The 22,856-nt window shown below is 35.8% G+C and overlaps 1 protein-coding gene across 8 annotated transcripts in view; it reads right to left on the minus strand.

The window, feature by feature from the left end:
* The window catches only part of LOC120772139 (uncharacterized protein ZK1073.1), a 62,418-nt gene that overhangs the window by 15,438 nt on the left and 24,124 nt on the right, over positions 1 to 22,856 (minus strand). Inside the window, exon 1 of one of the 8 annotated variants that reach the window (XM_040100621.1) lies at positions 20,268 to 20,770. The exons of the other annotated variants lie outside the window; for them this stretch is intronic. Coding sequence (XP_039956555.1) covers positions 20,268 to 20,345 — 78 coding nt within the window. The 5' untranslated portion in view covers positions 20,346 to 20,770. Of the gene's footprint in view, positions 1 to 20,267; positions 20,771 to 22,856 lie in introns of those variants that run through there. 8 annotated transcript variants of the gene reach the window in all.

Consider the following 22,856-nt stretch of genomic DNA (forward strand, 5'->3'; position numbering starts at 1 on the left):
CCAGAGGTGTACGTGCCAACTAAAGTAAATATATAGCTTGAGACGACATTTGAAAGACACAGCGAACAATATATACTCGTAACTGTACACCAGCTTTTATATACATACATATATTTATTTATGTTTGTTGCAAATATTTTATTGCATTATTCCGTTGTGCTTTATTTGCCAAAGTTAAATAAATCAATACTGTGGAATTCGAAATTTTCCAACAAACAGAACACAGAAAGCAAAAGACTTGAGCAGAGATGTGGGTTTTGCAAGTGAAAAGCAATTTCGCAAGTCACTGGAGGATACCTGCCATTTTATATACATATGTACATATGTGTATATACAACTGTATATGAATAGCGTGTACTGTAAGTGAAAGTGGCTGAGGGTATACCTTACTGTATAACTGTTTGCTTGGTAACATCAAAGGTACTTCAATCGAACCAAATTTATGGTTTAAATTTGTTAACTGATTCCCCTGAATTTTCACTGATTTCCGTTACACAGGTTTGTGAGCATTATTTTCTAATTTATATTTACATACCTTTTGCCTTTCGCTGCCGACTCCTGCCGACTTGTATAGAACACAGTTTGAATTAAATCGACATTATGGCTACAATACACCATGAAATCTTTGTAATGGATTAATTAAAAGCATTTTCAGTATTCACTAAGATACTGCTCGCTTTAGGGTTTTGGTTGTGGCCGAGGCTATGGTATGTGCGAACAAATCTACAAACTATAAGATATTTAAATGCTGAGGTAGATATTTATAGTATATGCCCAAATATTGGGGAAAAGATCTTTTAGGTTATTATTTTATGCAAATGAGTAATAAAAACAACTTGAAAGCAAACTTGATCAGTAAAGTTAGATCTGGTTAGAGTGACGTACTAATTACATTTTATCAGACTATGTCTTAACTCTATTTATTGGCCTCAACAACCGTGCCGTTAGTTCTACTGAATAAGGAAGCGGAGCAAATTTGTTTGTTAGTGAACGAGAGCAAGACCAAATATCTCCTGTCATCAAACAAAGAGTCGTCGCAATCGCGACTAGACACCCACGTCACGTTGACAGTCATAACTTCGAAGTCGTAGAAAATTTCGTCTAATTAGGAGCCAGCATCAACGCCAACAACAATGTTAGTCACGAAATTCAAAGCAGAATATCTCTTGTCAACAGGTGCTACTTTGGACTAAGTAGGCAATTGAGAAGTAAAGTCCTCCCTCGACGAACAAAAACAAAACTCTATAAGTCACTCATTATTCCCGTCCTGCTATGTATATGGTGCAGAGGCATTAACGATGACATCATTTGCTGAGTCGAGGATACGAGTTTTCGAGATAAAGGTTTTTCGGAGGATTTATGGTCCTTTGCGCGTTATCCACGGCGAATATCGAATTCGATGGAACGATGTGCTGTACGAGTTATACGATGACATTGACATAGTTCAGCGAATTAAGAGACAGCGGATACGCTGGCTAGATCATGTCATTCCAATGGATGGAAACACTTCAGCTCTGAGAGTATTCGATGCAGTACCCGCCGGGGCAAGCAGAGGAAGAGGAAGACCTCCACTCCGTTGGAAAGACCAGATGGAGAAGGGCCTCACCACACTTGAAACCGCCAATTGGGGCCAAATAGGAAAAAGAAGAACGACTGGTGCGTGGTTGTAAACTCGGCTATAACCGCGTAAGCAGTGTCTATGCCAATAAATAAAGAAAGATTTGTTAAAATACGAAAAATGCTGCTAAATGGATACAGTATAACAACTTGAATCTCGATGTCCATTAGGCCAACAGTATTTCAAACCCTTGCTTATAGTTCCAATTAGCTGATTGCGTACATTACTCGCATAAATATACGACATACAACACAGTTATACAAAGTTTTGAAAGAATCGCCACAAACCATGGATATTTTTAGTGGTTAAAACACTTTAATTAGCGTCAAGTGCGGGTCACATTTCAAATGCGTTTGACAGCGATTTACTTTTGTTTTTGCTTCGCACATTTTCCAAAGCGCAACAATTACGTCACAGAATGCGTTTTCGCGAGTGACTGACATGCTGACGTTTACAAGCGTACTCGGGCTGTAATTTGTTTGCACCGTGTTGTTGCTGCCATTGACACTTTTATTGAAAATCAATTAAACCGTGTCAGCACAATAGATAGGAAATATAAATGAAAACAACAATTAAATTAAATAAGAGACAAACATAGCTTTGGATCACTTTAACAGCTCTGTAAGAATAAAATATATGATAATACGCCTAAGTACTTGCAATGTCAGTCGTAAGCAAAATATAAACAACGGAATGGACATTGGAAATTTGACAGCACACATGTTTCTGACAGCTATTATAATATAATGTGTTCTAGATGACGCAGATTTTAAATTATTTCACTTATTTAAATATAATTTGCTACAAATAAAAGCTGTACTGAGCAAAGAAAGAAGAAGAATTAAGAAAGAGATTTGTCTCAGCAAGAAGCTGCTCATTTGTCGGAACCGCTGATATCGGATTACTATAGCGTATATCTTCCTTACAAACTGACAAACTTCCCTCGTAGGGAACACATTTTTATTTGACAAGATATTTTTACAAAGTTTGGCATAGATTCATAGATTACACTACAATGTGAACATATTTGGGATTATTAAAACTTGTATTTTATACTTGTTAATTCAGTATCATCAAAATTTTGCTGTAAAGGATTAGTAGTTGGCGTTTTGTCCATAAGTGCAAAACAGAGCCTCTTATCGTGATATGTTTTTTCGCTTAGTTGTAACATTTTGGCAAAAACGTAGTTTTTTTTCTTTTCTTTTTTAGTACCATCACCCTGACTTGGAATTTCTCACCCCCCAGATTAGCTGTTGTACTGTGTTATTGGCGTAAACAACGCTACAATATAACCTGTTCAGTTTTTTTCCAGAATTTCTTCAAAAGGTGCTCCTGATCTTTTGTTTTATCAACATAGATCTAAAGTTTTTTTTCATAAAATACCATAATCTTATACATATGAACATATTTAAAAATGAATATATTTCGTTATGTACTCGCAGAACATCCGAAACACAGCTTGGAATGACGTAAAGACTTGCACAGAAATTCGTTTATGCTTGCAGAAGATACGAACGAAGACATGTTTTGCAAACTCATCGTTGATTTTGCAATGACATTCGATGAAATAAATTTGTATACAAGAAATTGAAATTTAATCTCTGTTTGTGATATAAATTTTTGAAATTTAAAAAGTTTATTTCGGTAAAAAATTTTAAAAAATTATCAAAACAAAAATTCAGCAACGCGTAAATGAGATTATATTATTAGGTTAACACCACTACCACTGACTTCAATTAATTGCTTTTCATTTTGTTTACAAGTGTATTTATAAACTTTTGACCGCAGATTTAGCTTTATTAGCAAACAATATTTAATTTGTTTTTGGTCGAAAGTTTGTTTTGCGCAGAAACATACAACACACATATAAAATTTACCCATTGAAATTCATAAGTGTATACATGTTTGGAGTGTATTTCTGACAAATTGCGTATATGTATATATGTATGTACAAAGTTGTCCGTTATTTTCGATGTTAATCATGTTTTCTGTTTGCAAATATCTTCAGTTTTTGCCCTAAAAACAAGGATCCAACGTAAACAAGCTCCTTATTTACAGTTTAAAAAATAAATTATATATTTATCTGTTGACATATGTAAATATCGTATGCTTATATTGGCAATAGAATTTTTTGATCTTGTAAGATTAAAGTTTTCCACAAAAAAATTTCTTTAAAAGTAATATAGTACGCAGTTAAGTTATTACTGAGAATTGATAAAAGTGATTTATGCATTCTGTGTTGCTCATACGACGTGGTGTACAATACGAATGATTGTTTTTACCCACCTTAATACATATGCGTACCTATATATGTAAATATCTAATATATATATATATATACATACATATACTTATATATAGCTAATATATATACAAATATATGCATTAGCTCAGTTTTTATCCACCGAGAATTCACGCTTGAGTTACTAAAATTGCACACATTATAAATACACACGAGCTTCCAACTAAGATTAACCATTCAGCAATTCGATGCTAACATCCCATTAAAACACTCATCTATAATATAATAAGTATATCTAGTATATGTATGTGTATAGCTGATTCTCATGGGTTTGCGCATATGAAAATGTAAATGTCGATGCGGTTGCAAACCGGTATAGTCTGGTGTTGCTCATGAGCGCAAAAGATGTAAAATATAATGGGAACTTTTGCTTACATGAAAAAAAATGAAATAAATATATAAAAAATACATACATAATTGTATGTTAATGAAAATAGAGGTTCGTGCTGTAAATATAATATATCACGTGATAATTTGTGGTAGTCCCTTGCTAAAATTAGGTTTAACAATGATAACTGCTAAAGATATAAGATATAATAGAAATGCTCCAAGTATTGATATGGTCGATTTAAGACCTTTTAGACATTAATCGCATCAAGCATTGATAATTTATATAAAATTGCAGTTATTTTAATATCTGATGGTTGAAATTTATTAACCACTTAAGAGTAATCCTATAAAACCCACTTTTTAGTACAACATACATAGTATTTAAAACAAGAAAAAACCGTTAACTTCGGTTGCACCGAAGCTAAACACCCTTCACAGGTGCATTTCTGTTAGTAACTAAGTCTTCAGTTTGTATGGAAGCTATATGCTAAGTAATCCGTTCTGAATAATTTTTTGGGAGATTATATTGTTACCTTATACAGTAATCCATGCCAAATTTCGTGAATATATCTTGTCAAATGTGAAAGTTTTCCATACAAGAACTTGATTCCGATCGTTCAGTTTGTATGGCAGCTACATGTTATAGTGATCCGATATCGGCAGTTCCGACAAATGAGCAGCTTCTTGAAGAGAAAATTACGTTTTCAAAATTTCAAAACGATATCTTAAAAACTGAGGGACTAGTTCGTATATATACAGACAGATGGACAGACAGACGGACATGGCTAAATCGACTCAGCTCGACATGCTAAATGATCAGTATGTCGAGCTGAGGCGATATATACTTTATAGGGTCTCCGACGCTTCCTTCTGGGTATTACAAACTTCGTGACAAACTAAATATACCCTGTTCAGGGTATAAATATAAGCGTCAGTAACTTCGAAACGTTGTTCGCATAACACTAGTTAATGGAAAATTAATTCCCTTTACATGTTCATACATGCTGAAGAGTGTAATTGAAAATGCTTATATTCATTGACATACGCATACTATAGAATGCCACAAGTCACTCGTGTGACTTTACATATACATGTGTATAACGTGACGGAAAATAGAAGCATCTCGAGGGAAGTCTGGAAAAAGCTGCGCCTGAGACTACATACCACAGTGCGAATGTAACATGCCGTGAAGTAGTGCACGAATATACATAGATAAAATGAAATTAAACAAACAATTCGAGTTTTAAATTCATCAAAATTAATTCGCATATTCTAATTAAATTTATTTATGTAATTTTTTATTTAAATTGTTTGTTATAATTTATATATGTATATAAGCATAAATTGCACAGTAGTAACTCATATTTATGGTAAAAGAATATTTTACAACACCAAAGTTTAATGGTAGACTCCATTCAAATGTTACGTATACGTCATATCGCACTTAGTATTCCATATGCAAACAAATTTAATACGAGGGATTAAATTTATAAGAACTTATTTTGCGTGTTTGAAAAATGATACTTGGAAATAAAGATTCTTTTTTTCATTTGTGAATCAAGCAAATTAGAAAGATGTGGTTTCGAGCAAAACGTGTTTACAGATAAACGGATGGGGCTAATTGAACTGAGCGGCTACAACTTAGAAAGCTGTAACAGAAAAAATATTTGAACTGTAAAATAATACAAAAATTAAATAATTAAAAAATATTTTTTTTACATTTATTATTTACAGCTGTCATCGGAATTATGCCATATATAATAAAAATATAAAAAATGAAGCCTTGCTCTTTAATCTCTCTTCAACAATAAGTTTTAATGTCAAAGTTATTTAAAACCTTAGACATAATTAACTTCATACTATACTTTAGATTCCTAATATCTAGTATGGACATACTAATTTGGTATATTTATTTGGTTACTTAATGTTTTTCAGCCCTCCCCGCCCACTTTTCACTTGCACACAGAGTACAAGCAAAACAGCCGACACAATAAATACATGCAACGAAGCGTCAGTCATTACGGTTATATTTTTCTCTTCTTCCTCTTCTTTTTCTTCTCTGTGCAAAATGAACAGCAACACATCAGGGCAGGCAAACAAATGACATGGCAAGATTTGTGGTTAAAAAACATACATCTGAGGGGTTCGTGAATAAAGGACTCATCTGCATAAGCTTGCTTAGACGAGAAGAGCATATACATACTTGTATGTGTGTAGCTGTTGCCTTCTCACATAACTTACATTCAATCATGTGAGTGCGATACAATGTTGTGACTGGCATTGCGGCTTGTTGCTGCTGATTTTAGCCGTTGGGTGTACACATCATTTGCAGCGATCAGACACATATGTTGAATACCCACACTCACATACATACATGCAGACATATGTGAAATTTTTTAGTACTATGTGAGCTGCATTTTTGCCGATATACTTACATATGTAGTATATGTAAGTATGTAGACACATAGTTAGTGAGTTCATGTTACGATAATCCTTACTTAGTGTTAAACTACATACATATATGCGCATACATGTGTGTGTGTGTACGTAAAGTGTGCAGTTGACTTGCCTCATTCTTTTATTAAAACCTTTTCTCCCTACTTTTACACTCATTGACCTCAATGAAGGATGTTTTAAGCTTACACACCGCTCACACTGCCTTTTTACAATTCAATGGCGCGCATTTCACAGTCGATTTTTATTATCTCTTTTTATTTAGTTTCCTTTATTATTTATTTTAGCCTCATTTGGTGTCTTGTTTTTGGGTATTGCCTTTCGTTTACTTTGTTTTCGCAACCGTAAAGAATTTGTTTGCTGTACTTTTTCTTATTTTGTGTTTGAAAACATGTCTCTTTTTATTCCATTTTGTTTACGCCTTTTATCTGTTAAGTTTAAAAACAACAAATTCTGCATTTTTTGTATTATTTTTTCAGCATTTAATTTTATCTTGATAAATGATATGATGTATGTGAATAAAATAGACGAGTATATATAACTTCAAAGGTAATAAAATAGTTTACCAATCTATCTCTTTTTCTGGAATCAGAATCTAATAATTATTTTACTACGCTTTTAAATATTATCTAATATAAAATGGACATTCGCCAGGCCGTAATAATTTTCTCAACTCACCCGACTGTTGTAGACTCATTCATAGTTAACAGATTGGTAATCGAATACGCCATTGGAACTAAGAAACTTGTTTTTCATGTATACTGTGGGCAAAATATAGTAAGCTAGTCAATTTAAATTTTACGCGAAAACCCAATTGTTTTTTCTGGGATGGTAGGACTGTCAGTGACATATGAGCCAAATGTCACATCAAAATATTCATTAGTGTTTAGTATTCGCTTGTCTTTCTGAGGCACATAAAGTGCATTCGACGATCAACAAAGAAGTTTCATTAAATTTTGTGTGTGGAATAAAATTTCTGGTGAACATGCCTTCGGTGCTAATTGTTTGTCGTGATAATTTTTTGTCGCAAACAAGTGTTTTTGATTAGTACAATGTATTAAAAGAGCGTCGAGAACTCGTCGACAACGCCCTACCCACCACCTCACGGCCACCAACATCAATTGATGCTCAACACGTCAATAAAATAAAGGAATTGGTGCTTGAAAATCGACCATTAACAGTCAGAGTTAAACAGTTAAAATCATTTTGAAAGATCACCTGGGTCTAAGAAAACTGAAACCCCGATTAGCGTCTGTAAAAAGTTGCTTTAAGACTACCAAGATGTCATGAAGCATAATCACAATTTTCGATCTAAAATATCGTAACAACGGTCAGCCGAAGCCAAAAAATTCACGTCAAAGCAGGTCAAAAATCCAAGTTATGTTGACTGTTTTCATCGATAATCGAGGTGTCCCACGGACCAAACTGTCATCAAAGAATACTATTTGAGTATTATGCGGAATTTGCGCGAAGCGATTCGTAGAAAGAGGCCGGAATTATGAGCCGACATCTCTTGGTTTTTGCACCACGATAATGCACCGCCGTATACTGCATTGATTCTTCGTGAGTTTTTCGCCAAATTTTTAACCAATATCATGCCGTTACCACCATATTTGCATGATTTAGCTCATTGTGACTTTTGGCTATCAACCAACTCAAACGACCGCTCCGTGGAAACCGTTTTGAGTCATTGGAAGGCATTAAAAGTGAATCGCTACGTGCATTGAAGGCTACTCCGGAAATTGTATTTAATGACTGTTTCGAGGGTTGGATGTTGGCACAAGTGTAATTTGGCCAAGGGGGATTACTTTGAGGGGGACAACATAGTTTTTGAAGAATAAATTAAGAATTTTAAAATTATGAACAAAGTCTTACTATTTTTTGCCCGTAATAGTATAGCATCAGAGTTATCATCATACATATTGTAATAATGACCAGAGTTACTATAAAACGTATCATCAAAATTATCAAATCATATTGTGTTGATAAATTTTAAATCATTATAATTTTTGTAAGAAATACTTGGACATTAGTCCATTTATCAACGGATTATAATGCTATCAACAATGTCTACAGGGTCCGGCACTCGAAGTGTAACGCACTTCAGACCATTCATGCAGCTGTCGCACTGGAATCAGCTATTTATAAATTTGCTGAATGGCAGTTCGGAGTATTGTTCACAAATGTACAAAAGCGTTTTGCCAAAAGTGAACGCAAAAAAAGTGATCAGTGATGGAATTCAAGCGTAATAGTGTGATTGCTTTATATTTAGCTGGAAAATCACAGCCAGCAATTGTTCGTGAGCTCAAACACCTGGATGTAAATAAAGTTTTTGCTTATCGCACCATCACTCATTACAATGATACTGGTAGCATCGCAAAACGCCATGGAGGTGGTCATCAAAAGACTGCAATGTCACGTAAGATGGTTCGGAAAGTGAAGAAGCGACTTGAGCGAAATCCACCGCGAAGTGCCAGTCAAATGGCTAAAAAACTGAAAATATACGACCGCAGTTTCCGACGCATATTTAAATATGAGCTCAAGGTCAAGCCTGGCTGGCACAAGTTCCAAAAGGCCCATGAAGCACCGAAGCAGCAACAAGTAAGACTTGAGAGAGCGTAGCAGTTGCTTCGCTTGGCCGAAAGCGGTCAAATTCCAAACATTGTGTTTGCTGGCGAAAAAATTTTTCCAATTGAGCAATTCGTAAACTCTCAAAACGATAGGGTTAACTTGACCGACCGTTCATCGGTTGGCCACCAGGAGGCAGCACCAGCCACAAATAATGGTTTGGGCCGCTGTCACCGCAGATGGGCGCTCTCCAATTGTTTTCATCGAGCCTGGCGTCAAAGTAAATGCGACATATTATCGAGAAAGTGTTCTGGAGACTGCTTTGAAGCCGTGAGCAAACAAACATTTCGGTCGCAAACCATGAACGTTTCAACAAGACTCAGCACCGTCTCACAAAGCGCGAGTGAACCAAGAATGGCTGAAAAACAACGTTCCGAACTTCATTACGACCACACTATGGCTCTCGAATTCACCAGATGCGAATCCAATGGATTAATGTCTCTGGGCCATTTTGGAGAGCAAAGTCCGAAGTAAAAAACACACCAGTCTCGAGGTGCTGTAGAAAGCCATTGTCCGTGAGTGGGCCAAAATACCGGTAAGTCATATTCGGGCAGCTTGCGATTCGTTTTTTAACCGTCTCAAGACCATAGTTAAGGCAAAAGGTGGTCAAATCGAGCAAAAGTGAATTGGTCCTAAATTTATGATTACTTTTACACATTTTGTACTTTAAAATAAATAAAAATAGTTTTCCAAACCGAATTCATGGCTTTTTTAATTGGTTACACTTTGAGTGCCTGTAAGTATTATTTTAATATATCATAAAAAATATTATAAATATCTGGCATATTATTGGCATACTCACACAATATCTGTGCATCGTGACTGTCACTATATAAAAATTAAGTTTATTATTAACGGAAATATCGATCGGCGCAGTGAACACGCACACAAACTAGAATTTCACATTCAGATACATAAGTGCAACGCGTCAATATATAGTATCGAATGTAAATGTGTTTTACACACGCACATATATACTTATATATATATATATATTTTTATTTGATTTACATCTGTATTTAAGTTAAAAATATAGTCACGTTTCTTATTGCCCCACCACAGCACGGAATTATTAAAGGAATACTTGAAATGTTTGTCTACACACACAGACACTCTGTCGTACATAAAATATTTTCTTTTTATATGTATTCTTCATAAGCTTCGTAGACCAAGAATATTTTTTTATTAATAAACGTGTGTGACATTTTCGATACACTCTTCACTCTCCCTATCTTCTTCTGCGTTATCATAGTATGCACAGCGAAATCATTTGGACAAACACATCTCACTGTCGCCGGAGCAGTTCATAATCGAGTTTGCGAGCTCGCGCTTGCTACGTGTAACTGCATTTGCGTTTAGTTCACAGTTTCTGTCTTCGATAACGATTTTTCGTAGAAAACATTAGGCATTTATATGTTCGCGCATCGAAAAGTTCGAAATAATTTTTTGGTTTCTTAGTGGGTATACTAAAACAGTGGAGACTGTTGACTTAAACAATAGAAACTGTTGAATATGAGAACAACATTTCTGTGGTAGTTTTGTAAAGTAGCAGAAGCTGGGCCTATAACTGTCACTGTTGTGTAGAATTCGTCAATGTTATTAGCATTATTAATCCCACATACAATTTGAATGGCGTAGAATAATATTTGATACCCATATGCAGCTTAGAGAATACAGAAATTGGATCATACAAAAGCTATAACGGATGTTAAGCATCAATAATATGGTGAATGATTTATACATATGTACATTGGTAAATGTATTTTTCATACTATTGGGTGAAAGCATGCTGTAATAAAGTTGTTTGCAAACTTTTTCGATTTATGATAGATAGATTAGACAATTCCTCATTCTTGTAACCACAAGAAAGATTGACCAACTTCGATAGCCACAGTTATGTATTATTGTGTTGTGTTGGATAGACGTTATGTATATGTAAATTTTTTTATACTCTCGCAACAATGTTGCTAAGGAGAGTATTATAGTTTTGTTCACATAACGGTTGTTTGTAAGTCCTAAAACTAAAAGAGTCAGATATAGGGTTATATATACCAAAGTGATCAGGGTGACGAGTAGAGTTGAAATCCGGATGTCTGTCTGTCCGTCCGTCCGTGCAAGCTGTAACTTGAGTAAAAATTGAGATATCATGATGAAACTTAGTACACGTATTTCTTGGTTCCATAAGAAGGTTAAGTTCGAAGATGGGCAAAATCGGCCCACTGCCACGCCCACAAAATAGGGAAAACCGAAAACCTATAAAGTGTCATAACTAAGCCATAAATAAAGATATTAAAGTGAAATTTGGCACAAAGGATCGCATTAGGGAGGGGCATATTTGGACGTAATTTTTTTGGAAAAGTGGGGGTGGCCCCGCCCCCTACTAAGTTTTTTCTAAATTTCTCGGAAACTACTATAGCTATGTCAACCAAAGTCTACAGAGTCGTTTCCTTCATTTCCATGTACAGTTCAAAAATGGAAGAAATCGGATAATAACCACGCCCACCTCCCATACAAAGGTTATGTTCAAAATCACCAAAAGTGCGTTAACCGACTAACAAAAAACGTCAGAAACACTAAATTTTACGGAAGAAATGGCAGAAGGAAGCTGCACCGAGGCTTTTTTTTTAAATTGAAGAACCATATCTCAGGAACTACTAGACCGATTCCAATGAAATTCGGTATATAATATTTTCTTAACACCCTGATGACATGTACGAAATATGGGTGAAATCGGTTCACAACCACGCCTTCTTCCAATATAACGCTATTTGGAATTCCATCTGATGCCTTCTCTGTATAATACGAGTATATACATTAGGAACCAATGATGATAGCGGAATAAAACTTAAAGAAAATACGGTATTTGAAAAATATGTAAATGACGTATAATGAAATCTCGATTATCACTTTATCATGCGAGAGTATAAAATGTTCGGTGACACCCGAACTTAGCCCTTCCTTACTTGTTTTATATGTGTTAAAAAAACTGTCTTTTTTACTTTAAGGGGCTATATTCCCCTGCAAGTGAGAAAATTGGTTTTTCACTGAATTTTTGCAAAACAACATTTTTTAATAAAAAAAATAATAATTTACATTCTCAGAATTTCATGTACTTAAATAATCTGTGATTCAATTTGAAAAATTATGGATTTCTGTGATCCCGTAGCCGATCTCCAGGTGAACAAGATTTTTCTGCTCACAATTATACCTAATTCCAAAAACAAAAAATATTAAGTAATACAATAGATGAATGCGGACAATGATCGGATGACTAGTTAGTTTTTTTGTGAAGAAAATTACACTTCAAAATCGCGTAAAACATATACTACATTATTACCAACAATCTTGCTCCTTTGATCATTGCTTGACAAATATTTCATGATTTCCATCTGCGCATCGCCACAAGTGACCATTTCAATTCTCTCAAAAAGTTTACATTTTGTGATTCCTTTTATGAAAGTACTGCCAGTAATAACGCGGTTTTCAAAAGTAGACCAATAGGGACAGCAAACGACAGCATACTTTTGCCCACTTCTTTTGACATTTCTCTTCGGTACAGTTCGCCATTTCATCATGCAAAGATATACGATTCAGCAACGAGTCGAAATTATTTCAATTTACTACCGAAATTCAGATTCAGTGGCCTCAACGTTAAGAGCGCTACTTTCAATTTATGGTCGTCATAATCGTCCTGTCAAATCAACAATTGAGCGTCTAGTGGAAAAATTTGAATCCACAGGCACAGTATAAAATGCTACCGTGTCAGTGAGTCAAAGAAGTGTCCGTAGTATAGATACTATTGCTGCCGCTTGCGCATCAATTGAGGACGACCCAAATCAGTCTCTCACACGTCCTTCTCAAGCGTTGGACACTTCTGTGACGTTTTCCGAAAAGATCATGGCCTACATCCTTACAAGAAGAAATTGACGCCAGAATAGAAGCCGCTTGACCACCAGAATCGTCATACACGTCTACGAATTTTCATCGAAAAATCTTCAGTGATGAGGCTCATTTCTGGCTGAATGGCTTCGTCAATAAGCAAAATATGCGTTATTGGTCAGACAGCAATCCATATGTACTCCATGAGTCACGATTGTATCGCGAAAAAATTATGGTTTATGCGTCATTGGGCAGCACTGCTTCCGTCATGTTTAAGACCGGCACGTTACTATGAATGGGAATCGCTACCGCTTAATAATAACCTAATATTTTTGGCTCGAATTGGATGATACGAACTTTGATAATATGTGGTTCCAAGAGGACGGCGCCACAAGCCACACAGCGAATGTCGCAACCGATTTATTGAAAACCCAGTTTGGGGTACATGTTATCTCACGCAATGCCACCTCGGTCATGCGATTTGAAGCCGTTAGACTATTTTCTGTGGGGTTATGTCAAGTCTATGGTCTATGCCAACAAGCCAGCCACGACTGATGAACTTCATACTAATATCGAACGTGAAATTGCAGCAGTATCGAAAATAGGATTCAGCATCTGGACTACTGCAAGCATGCCCGTGATGGCCATACCAAAAAATCGAGTTTCATATTTCAGGAAAATAAAGAATTTTATTGATATCCCAAACCGTTTTTGTTTTATTTAAAAAACTTTTGTAGCGCTCTTATTGAAAAACTCGTTATTTTATATTCAAACCTAAGAAGTTTACGGCAATTTAGTAAACCTTTTCAATATATACAAATAGATAAATAAATAGATTATGTAGATTTAAAAGAGTATTTTTCTTCAAGAAACTCCTACTATTCTCCTGCCATTCTTCCAACACTCTTAATATATTCAAGAGGCACACCTCCGTTCGTATTTCAGCAGCTATGAGCTTTAGAGAATCGGAAATAAAGCAATCAATACAAGTCAATATTGCGTCTACCATTGGCCACAAAATTAACAAACAAATCTAATAAAAACAACAACAAATGTATACATATCCTGTTCAAAAACAATAATATTAACTTTATAAGGTCATGAATGGGGAAGAAGTCGAATTGATAGCCTCCAGATATAATAATTTGTATAAAGCTAGGCAGAAAGCTGCTGCGTAAACAATACTCGCCTGAAAAGAAAACAGGAAGGAAGGACTACCGCTTTCGAAATAAAGCCGGAGAAGTCAAGAAATTATTGTGCCTAAGCTAGAAACTAGACAACAAATAATATGTGTATATATGTTGTACAACAACGTGTGCTTGTGCGCTTGGAGCACAATTACGTAGAATTGCGTTGGAGCTAAACAAAGCGCATTTATTATATGTATGTATGTGTTTAGAGGTGGGAGAAAGACCAATGTCGCAAACAGAACCAAATGGTTGCTGGCCAAAATCAGAGGAAATTCAAGCAAAATGAGTGTAAGCTTATAACAGCAGAAGCTTACCGACACCACCCAAGGGATGCGCAAATGATTTTAAGCAAATGGCTTTCGATTATTGTTGTCTTCGGTTGCTTCACATGGAGCGGATGTCAAAATTATGATGCGCAACGGACATTACTCTGTACAAATGTAATTGAAACTAATGTAATGTCCGATTTTATTTAAATTGATGAACTTAATGACGCAAACGAATTCAATGAAGTGTAAAAGCTGTGAAACAATAAAATTTATTATTTCTCGAATTCGAGCAAAGCAATGTAAATATAGAAAATATTTGTATGTTTGTATGTACATACATATGTAGGTATGTACATAGCGAATCAGAGCATTTAAAATGCAGCAAAACTGTTTAGTAAACCTTTTCGTACATAATTAGCTTCAGAATAACTCCATTTTGGTAAATTTTGAAGACAGCATACAGACTTTCAAGTCTAAAAATAATTATATCAATTGTTTTTTGATTCGTTGGAGGGTTTAAGAAAAATAAGATGATGTATGATGCTCTTTGGAACACATTTGAGTGTAAGAGTCTTAACACAACTTATACCACACAACAGCCACATGGAGGGAACACTTACCCAATCTGCTAGTGAAAGCTCAACAAAAGGGGATGGTGAACCTGATTCCCCAATGGATGACGATGGAGCGGACGTTTCATTGGGCGACCATGTAGAAGTTCGAATAGCAATTACCCGTCTACTCCGTTAGGATCGGGAAGAACCTCTCCGAACCGTTCGATTGTGTGACTTCTTCAATTTACTCCTTGAGAAAATAATTCGAGCTTCGGAGCTAAATAGAGAAGGTATTATCTTTTATAAGAGTGTACAGCTGCTGGAGTACGCCGATCTCCAGATTGGATAAAGAAGAGAAGCAAATGGAAACGAAATATCTCTTGCCATCAAACAAGAAGTCGTCGTTCTCCCGACTTGGTTCCCCCGTCACTGCTGACAGTCAAAACTTCTAAGTGTAGATAGTTTCGTCTATCTTGGAACCAGCATTAGATTTATTGGCAACGGCGAATACCGCAGTCGATGGAACGATAAACTGTACGAAATATACGACGATACGACAGGGGCTACGCTGGTTAAGTCATGTCGTCCGAATGTATGAAAAGACTCCAGCTCTGAGATTGTTCGACGCAGTACCCGCTGGGAAAAGCAGAGGAAGAGGACGACCTCCACTCCGTTGGAAATACCAAATGAAGAAAGACCTGGCCTGGACGTGGACCAGTGGAAGAAAGACCTGGCTACACTTTGAATTTCCAATTAGCGCCAAACAGCAAAAAGGAAAAACGACTGGCACACTATTGTAAACTCGGCTATAATCGTCTACGTATACGCCAATAAAGAAGAAGAAGAAATTTTTAACTAACATTACAAGATTCTAATATTTTTTATTTAAACACTCTACTGTTTTCACCGCGAAATGAAGTCCAAGTACTTCCCACTTGCTCTGGAAAAAGCCATAATGCGTAGAATTTAGCCAGCTTTCTATTAATATCACTTACTAGCCACGATTGTTTCTCCAGCTGAAACTTTAACCTCTACAAATCAAAAAGTCGATAAGTGAGGTTAGCACGCAGAAAATTCGACAAATAACTAATACCTCCAATGATAAATGTGTTGAAGCCTCTTTGACAGGCAATGATAAATGATTTTGGCTGACAGGCCGGTAGACCAATTAGGGAAGGGGACAGGTTTCGTACACAAAATTGTAAGGACGCCGGTAGTTATTTAAGGTAGGAGCGCTAAAGTGAGTGTGCGAAAAGTGGGTGTTGATGTACACGAACAAGCCATGTTCTTTCGGAAACAATTTATGAAAAATAATTACTTAGAAGCACACATAGTGATATACTATAAATAGGTGGACAAACATTTTTCATTTCATTAGCAATATGAAATATTGCGAAATAGCGACAAAACACCATAATAATTAGTAAATTATGCGTAAATTTGTGTGTGTTTGCACTTTTCGGTAGCTCTTTAAATATTATAACCTAATTGTGACTAAATCATTAAAATATTGCGTTACTACGTTGCGTAGGAATCTCTTATAGACCTTCATATTCTGCTTCATTTAAACGTTAACTTCAATGACCAGCACATTTTTTGGTTGAACGTCGGCGATAATTAGTTACAGTAATGGTGGCAAAGAGTTCATATGGGGCATGAAGAACAATTTGTTCTTAATTTTTTTGATGACGCTCCGGAAATAAATGTTAAGCAATGAGTAGTTTTATTCCAAGTAAAATTGTTGTAATTTCATTTTTAACCAAAATATCGCTGATATCTTATTTAAATCAAGAAAATAACGAAAATTGAAAGAAGAAATTAACAGCTGAAGCATCCTTTATATAGAAAAGTTTTATTTTAACTCCATTTCTTTTTTTACTTCAGTCGACGGATTAGGTATTCCAAATTTTGTAAAAACTGCATCAAAGAACTTCGTATTCTTCCACACTTGAAGTACCTCACAAACAAACACCAATCATATGAAATAAAGTCAGCCGGATGTTTGCAAATCTTTATACATATATGGTAAGGTATGTATGTATATGTATATTTATGGTCCTTTGCGCGTTGGCCACGGCGAATATCGCATTCGATGAAACGATGAGCTGTACGAGATATAAGACGACATTGACATAGTTCAGCGAATTAAAAGACGGCGGCTACGCTGGCTAGGTCATGTTGTCCGGATGGACGAAAACACTCTAGCTCTGAAAGTATTCGACGCAGTACCCGCCGGGGGAAGCAGAGGAAGAGGAAGACCTCCACTCCGTTGGAAGGACCAAGTGGAGAAGGACCTGGCTTCGCTTGGAATATCCAATTGGCGCCACGTAGCGAAAAGATGAAACATCTGGCGCACTGTTGTTAACTCGGCTATAATCGCGTAAGTGGTGTCTACGTCAGTAACAAAGAAGATGTATCTGTGGACTCAGGGAAGCATTGATCAGATGCCACCCATTTTTGATACACAAAGATACTATTGCCAGTTTCAATTGCATATCCCATCAACAATAGATGCAGTATTTTCGGTATTTGGGGGCTTGAACAGTTGATTGGGTTTGGACAAATGTTGGTCATAAGTGGCGTTTTTTAAGGGAATTTTATCCCGTTATGTTAATAACTTCTTGATATTGTGTACTGTAACTCTGACATGAGAATTTTTTTTTAAGGGAATTTTATCCCGTTATGTTAATAACTTCTTGATATTGTGTACTGTAACTCTGACATGAGAATAATGCCTCGCGCTAAATTTTGTCGAAATCGGTCGGTCGGGTCCCGAGATATGTGATTCTGGCGTAATTAGTTACTGATTTATTGTGCTTTTTGTAGTTTTGAACAGTATCGTTATACGAGTATGGAGAGTGAGCGGGTTTATCTTCCGATTTCATCCATTTACACACTGTTGGTGGGAGTTCGTATAATATTTGCGCTGAGCGAATTTGGTTGTTGTAACTTTAGTAATTTAAGAGATATGTGCATGAAACTTATTAGAGAGCGGGGTCATGGCCACTTTTCCAAAATTTTTTTGCCCACAGATGCCCCTTGCTACTGCGATACCTTATGCCAGATTTGAGTTTTATATCTTAATTAGTGCTTAGTTATGGCACTTTATAGGTTTTCGGTTAATGGCGATTTCTGGACGTGGCAGTGGTCCGATTACGCCCATCTGCGAACTCTTATTTTACTATGAAGCACGTATGTATATCAAATTTTATTAAGATATCTCAATTTTGACTCAAGTTACAGCTTGCACGGACGGAAGAACGGAGGGACAGACTGACAGTCAGCCGGACTTCAATTCGTCTCGCCATCCTGATCTAATATATATATATAACCTTATAAACTTATTTCGATTAGTTTTAGGTTAGGTGAACGAATTTATTACACTCTGTAGCAACAGATTTCAAGAGTATAAAAATTGCCGATGCTTTGTGTTGTGTTGAAATTTAGTCAAAAAACGGATTTTTTGGTTAAAAAACTGAAAGTCGATTTTGAACGGATAATGGATCCTAATATAAATATCCCCGATTCCTGCGTGCAGTTATGGTAAAAACGCCTCTAACCCCTGTATAAAATAAATAATTATCACTCATCTTAAGATTTTGGTCGCATGTAGGTATTATCCTAACCGATAATACCCTAAACTGATCATATTAAGTTTGCCACGAAATGTGTAACATATTTATATACCCAAATTAGTCCCAGTTTTTGGGATATGAAGCTGAAAAATTTCACAAGCTTTTTTTTCTCTAAAAAGCTGCTCATTTATCGAACTACTACATCATATAGCTGCGATAGAAACTAAACGATCAAAATTAAGTTTTTGAATGAAAAACTTTTTATTTGAGAAAGGTATCTTCACGAAATTTGACATCAATTATTCTTGAAGCCAACCAAATAATCTCCGAAGAAATTGTTCACTATAGCATATATGTACCTGTCATACAAGCTAACCGATCGAACTCAAGTCCTTATATGGAAAACTTTTGCATTTGATAAGATTTTTTGACACAATTTTGCATATAATATTACACAAAACATTGCTACAATCTGCTCGGAAATTGTTTAGATAAGACAACTATTTCATATAGCTATCATGCAAAAAGCAGAAGTTAACGTTTTTTTTTCTTGTTTTATACTACTACTTTCGGGAGGGAATCAAATCAAGCAACAAGACTCTTGACAAATTTTAAGCATTTAATTCAATTTTCGAAGTAATTTGAGCTACAATTTAAGCTTAAGATAACGAAAATGTAATACTGACTAATACAATACACAATCTTCTAAAAGTTGCCAAATTTAGTGAAATGACCAAAGAGAGACCAGCTTGCCTACCAGCAAATCGCCAATGCCTAAATATGTGAAATAAAAAATTACTTTCATTTTTCAGCCAACAAACGAGAAAATCTTCAAACCATTTATTAAAGCAAACAAACACACGAAAAGCAGGCGAAAAAAGACCTGATGCAGCAAAAAACCAAAGCCATTTCATAAATGAGCGCATTAAGCAAAGACGCTAGCGAACGGAGATCAGATTGTTTATAAACAGCAGTAGGCTATACAAATATCTACGCGATGTTTGTATATATGTACGTATGTATATGGGCGCTAAGTCATTAAAGCGCGTGGCTGCATGAACTGAACGCCTTTCAGAGTGCCCACAGCCATTGGCAACTTTATGCAGGTAATGAAACGCCGACAAAGGATATGCTGAACTGAGCAAAGCGAAGGTGCCTGCTAACGGCAAATAGAACAGTTAGACATACATATATACATATGTGTGTGTGAATGTGCTAAGATGAGATGGTGTGTGTGAGAAAACGATGTAAATAATTTTAGCTCGCCACTGAAGTAGTGGGACACTAAACGCTTTGCCAAACAGATGATTTGGGGGTTTTGTTCGGGTGGCTGTGGGTCGAGACTTGATATTTGGTAGGTTTAGAGGGGCGAGTATGTAGACAGATAAATGTGAGCATTTTCTAAACGCTTACTGCATGGGACGTGAGCAGAGCCATCACTTTTGGTATATTTGTGCTACAAACTTACGCTTATCTTGTCCGGGTGGTGGGCATGCTGATGATGCTGTCCAGCCGCAGCGTGATTCGGAGTTGCGTGTTTCTCCATAATGAGCTGATGCTTTGTTATTTGGGTTTTTAGAAATTTCGAAGACGCAAATGCGTTAATGAGATGGCGCAGTGGAGTTTGGCGATTGCGTGTTAATTATAAATTAATTTGAAATTTATTGTTATTGTTGGTTTGAATACAATTTATTTCGAATTGAGATTTTCAAATTTAGATATTATCCTTCCACGACTGAGCTGAGCATGTAATAAAACGTTCAAGCGTTCAATTTCATTTGACTTTGTGGCGCGAGAAATTTGCGGTAATTGCGTTTTAGGAAATTCTATTTAATTCACCCTTCACTGTGATGCTGTGGTTGTTACGTTACGTTTTGCTGATCCAAAAATAGTTAGTTAGTTTTTAAAAAATATGCGTGATATATTATTTTATAAATTATTTAATTTTTTTTTATTTTTTACATCAAAATATTTTTTTTCTTTAAATTTTTTCTGTACTTATTTTCAAAGTCACAATTTTTTTTGTGCTTCTAAAATTGTTTAAACTTGTTTTGGCTTAATTTCACTTTTAGAAAACGTTTCTCTCAATATTTCTATTAAACATTAATTCTGGCTCAATTGCAATGTTCAACTGAGTGATTTCCAATGCTCTCAAAGATTTCCAAGCGCACTAACATGCACATCCAACGAATGCTGAGTAACAACTGAGTAGTTGGTCGCTTATCAGGCACCGCATATCAGCGTAAGCGCCAAGCCATGCAGGCTGCCGAATATTTATGTAGTCACATAGCGCACAGCCAGCTCTCAAGCTCTTTCAATGGTTTCGCTTGCTCAACGATGGGTGGGAAATATTTTGCGCCATTAGCTTGTGGGACAGACGAGCAGTCGTTGGGGGAAATAAAATAGTGATGGTCAGCTAGCAGTAATGTATGGATAAACAGCAGCAGCAAATGCCATCAACCTTTGGTGTCAGTGTCACTCAGGTTAAAGAAAGTGCAAATTTAAACTCCAATTTGAAGAAAAAGTTTACGCTATTAAACTTGCAACTTTTAGGTAACTTACTTTACAGTCACATACAGGTGCTTATATTGAACCTGAATTACACACAGAGCCCAAATGCCAAATCATCCCCAAACCAAAGTCTGTGTGTCGGCACGTAGACAGCGCAAACTTTTAAGCTTAAACAAAAATAGCAACACTCTCTGACACATATGCACCGATACATTTGTATGCTAAGTGCTTTGGTATGTATGTGATGTAACGCTTAAAAGTATGCTACAAGAATGTGCGTGACATTAGCACCCAGTAGGAAATAAGCTATGTCGAAATGCGGTCTTGATAATGGGATTTAGTTCGTATTTTGTGCTTTAGATCCAGACAAGGGATTTTTTTAAGCGATTACATGGGTTTACGGGTTTCAAAAAATCGATTTTTTATTATCTTATTAAACATCTCCAATATATTATTCTAAATTTTCAAGTTGATCCGAGTAATAGTTTCGGTTATACAGCTTTGAGAACTTGTGCGCTCGAGGCTAGCTGGGCTAAGTGCGCCGTCTTTAAATGCGTTTTTCTCGAAACTGAGTTTTTGAAGACGGTTGGCAAAATTTTTCGAGAACTACTCAACCGATCTTCATGAAATTTTCATTTTTTTCCTTCCTCCATGTTTTAAGTAAAGGCTTTTACTAAAACATCTACTATTTTCACATTAGATGACCATCTAAGGAGTTATCCTGCCAACGGGGGCAACGGCCGAGTTTAAAATATTTTTTTCCAGAAATTTCGGAATTTCTTTGTTGAAAGTGTATGTAACACTAAAAAATATAATAAAATATTAATTTTTTTTAAGTATAAGAAAAAAATTGTTGACTGTTTTTTATCCGAGGAAACCCATGTAACCCCTTAATGTCGCCAAGTCTAAGAAAAACAGCACTTTTCCATGTTATGAATTAATTTTCCTAGCCGGCATGATTGTAATACGGTCTTCCACTTCCTTTTCTATCACTAATGTGTGCCAGTGTCACAGCACAAACATACTATTACATATAAGAGTCGCATTTGTTTTTGTCCTTTTTTTGCTTTTACACCAATTTATTAATTTTCTTTTGCTTCCGTTTCGTAGTGCTTGGGTTGCTACTCACTACCCCGGTAAAATTTATGTACATACATCTGTATATGTGTCAGCGAAAAGCTTTAGTATGTAGAGAGCTTTCAAGCTTAGAGGCGAAGGGCAATTTTCATGGTAATTCACGCCCACGTCCAAAGCATAAAGAACACAATGCGAAATATTTTATGTATGCACATGCTATTCGTAATGATTGCACCAAACTATGTATATTTTATACGAGAAGATAATTGAAATTGAGACCATAGCATTAAGTAAAAAATTAGTATTTCACTGTTTTCAACCTTTAATTTTTATAGAATTTTACTAGAGTTATAGTCAAATGGTTTTGGCTTTAAATACATACGAACCAAGATTGAAAGCACAGCGTTGAGTGACGTCATAATAGCAATGCTTTGAGAGACTTTTAATAGAAAAGTATCAACGCTCTTTG

Source organism: Bactrocera tryoni, chromosome 1 (genome assembly GCF_016617805.1).
Source record: "Bactrocera tryoni isolate S06 chromosome 1, CSIRO_BtryS06_freeze2, whole genome shotgun sequence".
NCBI lineage: Eukaryota > Metazoa > Arthropoda > Insecta > Diptera > Tephritidae > Bactrocera > Bactrocera tryoni.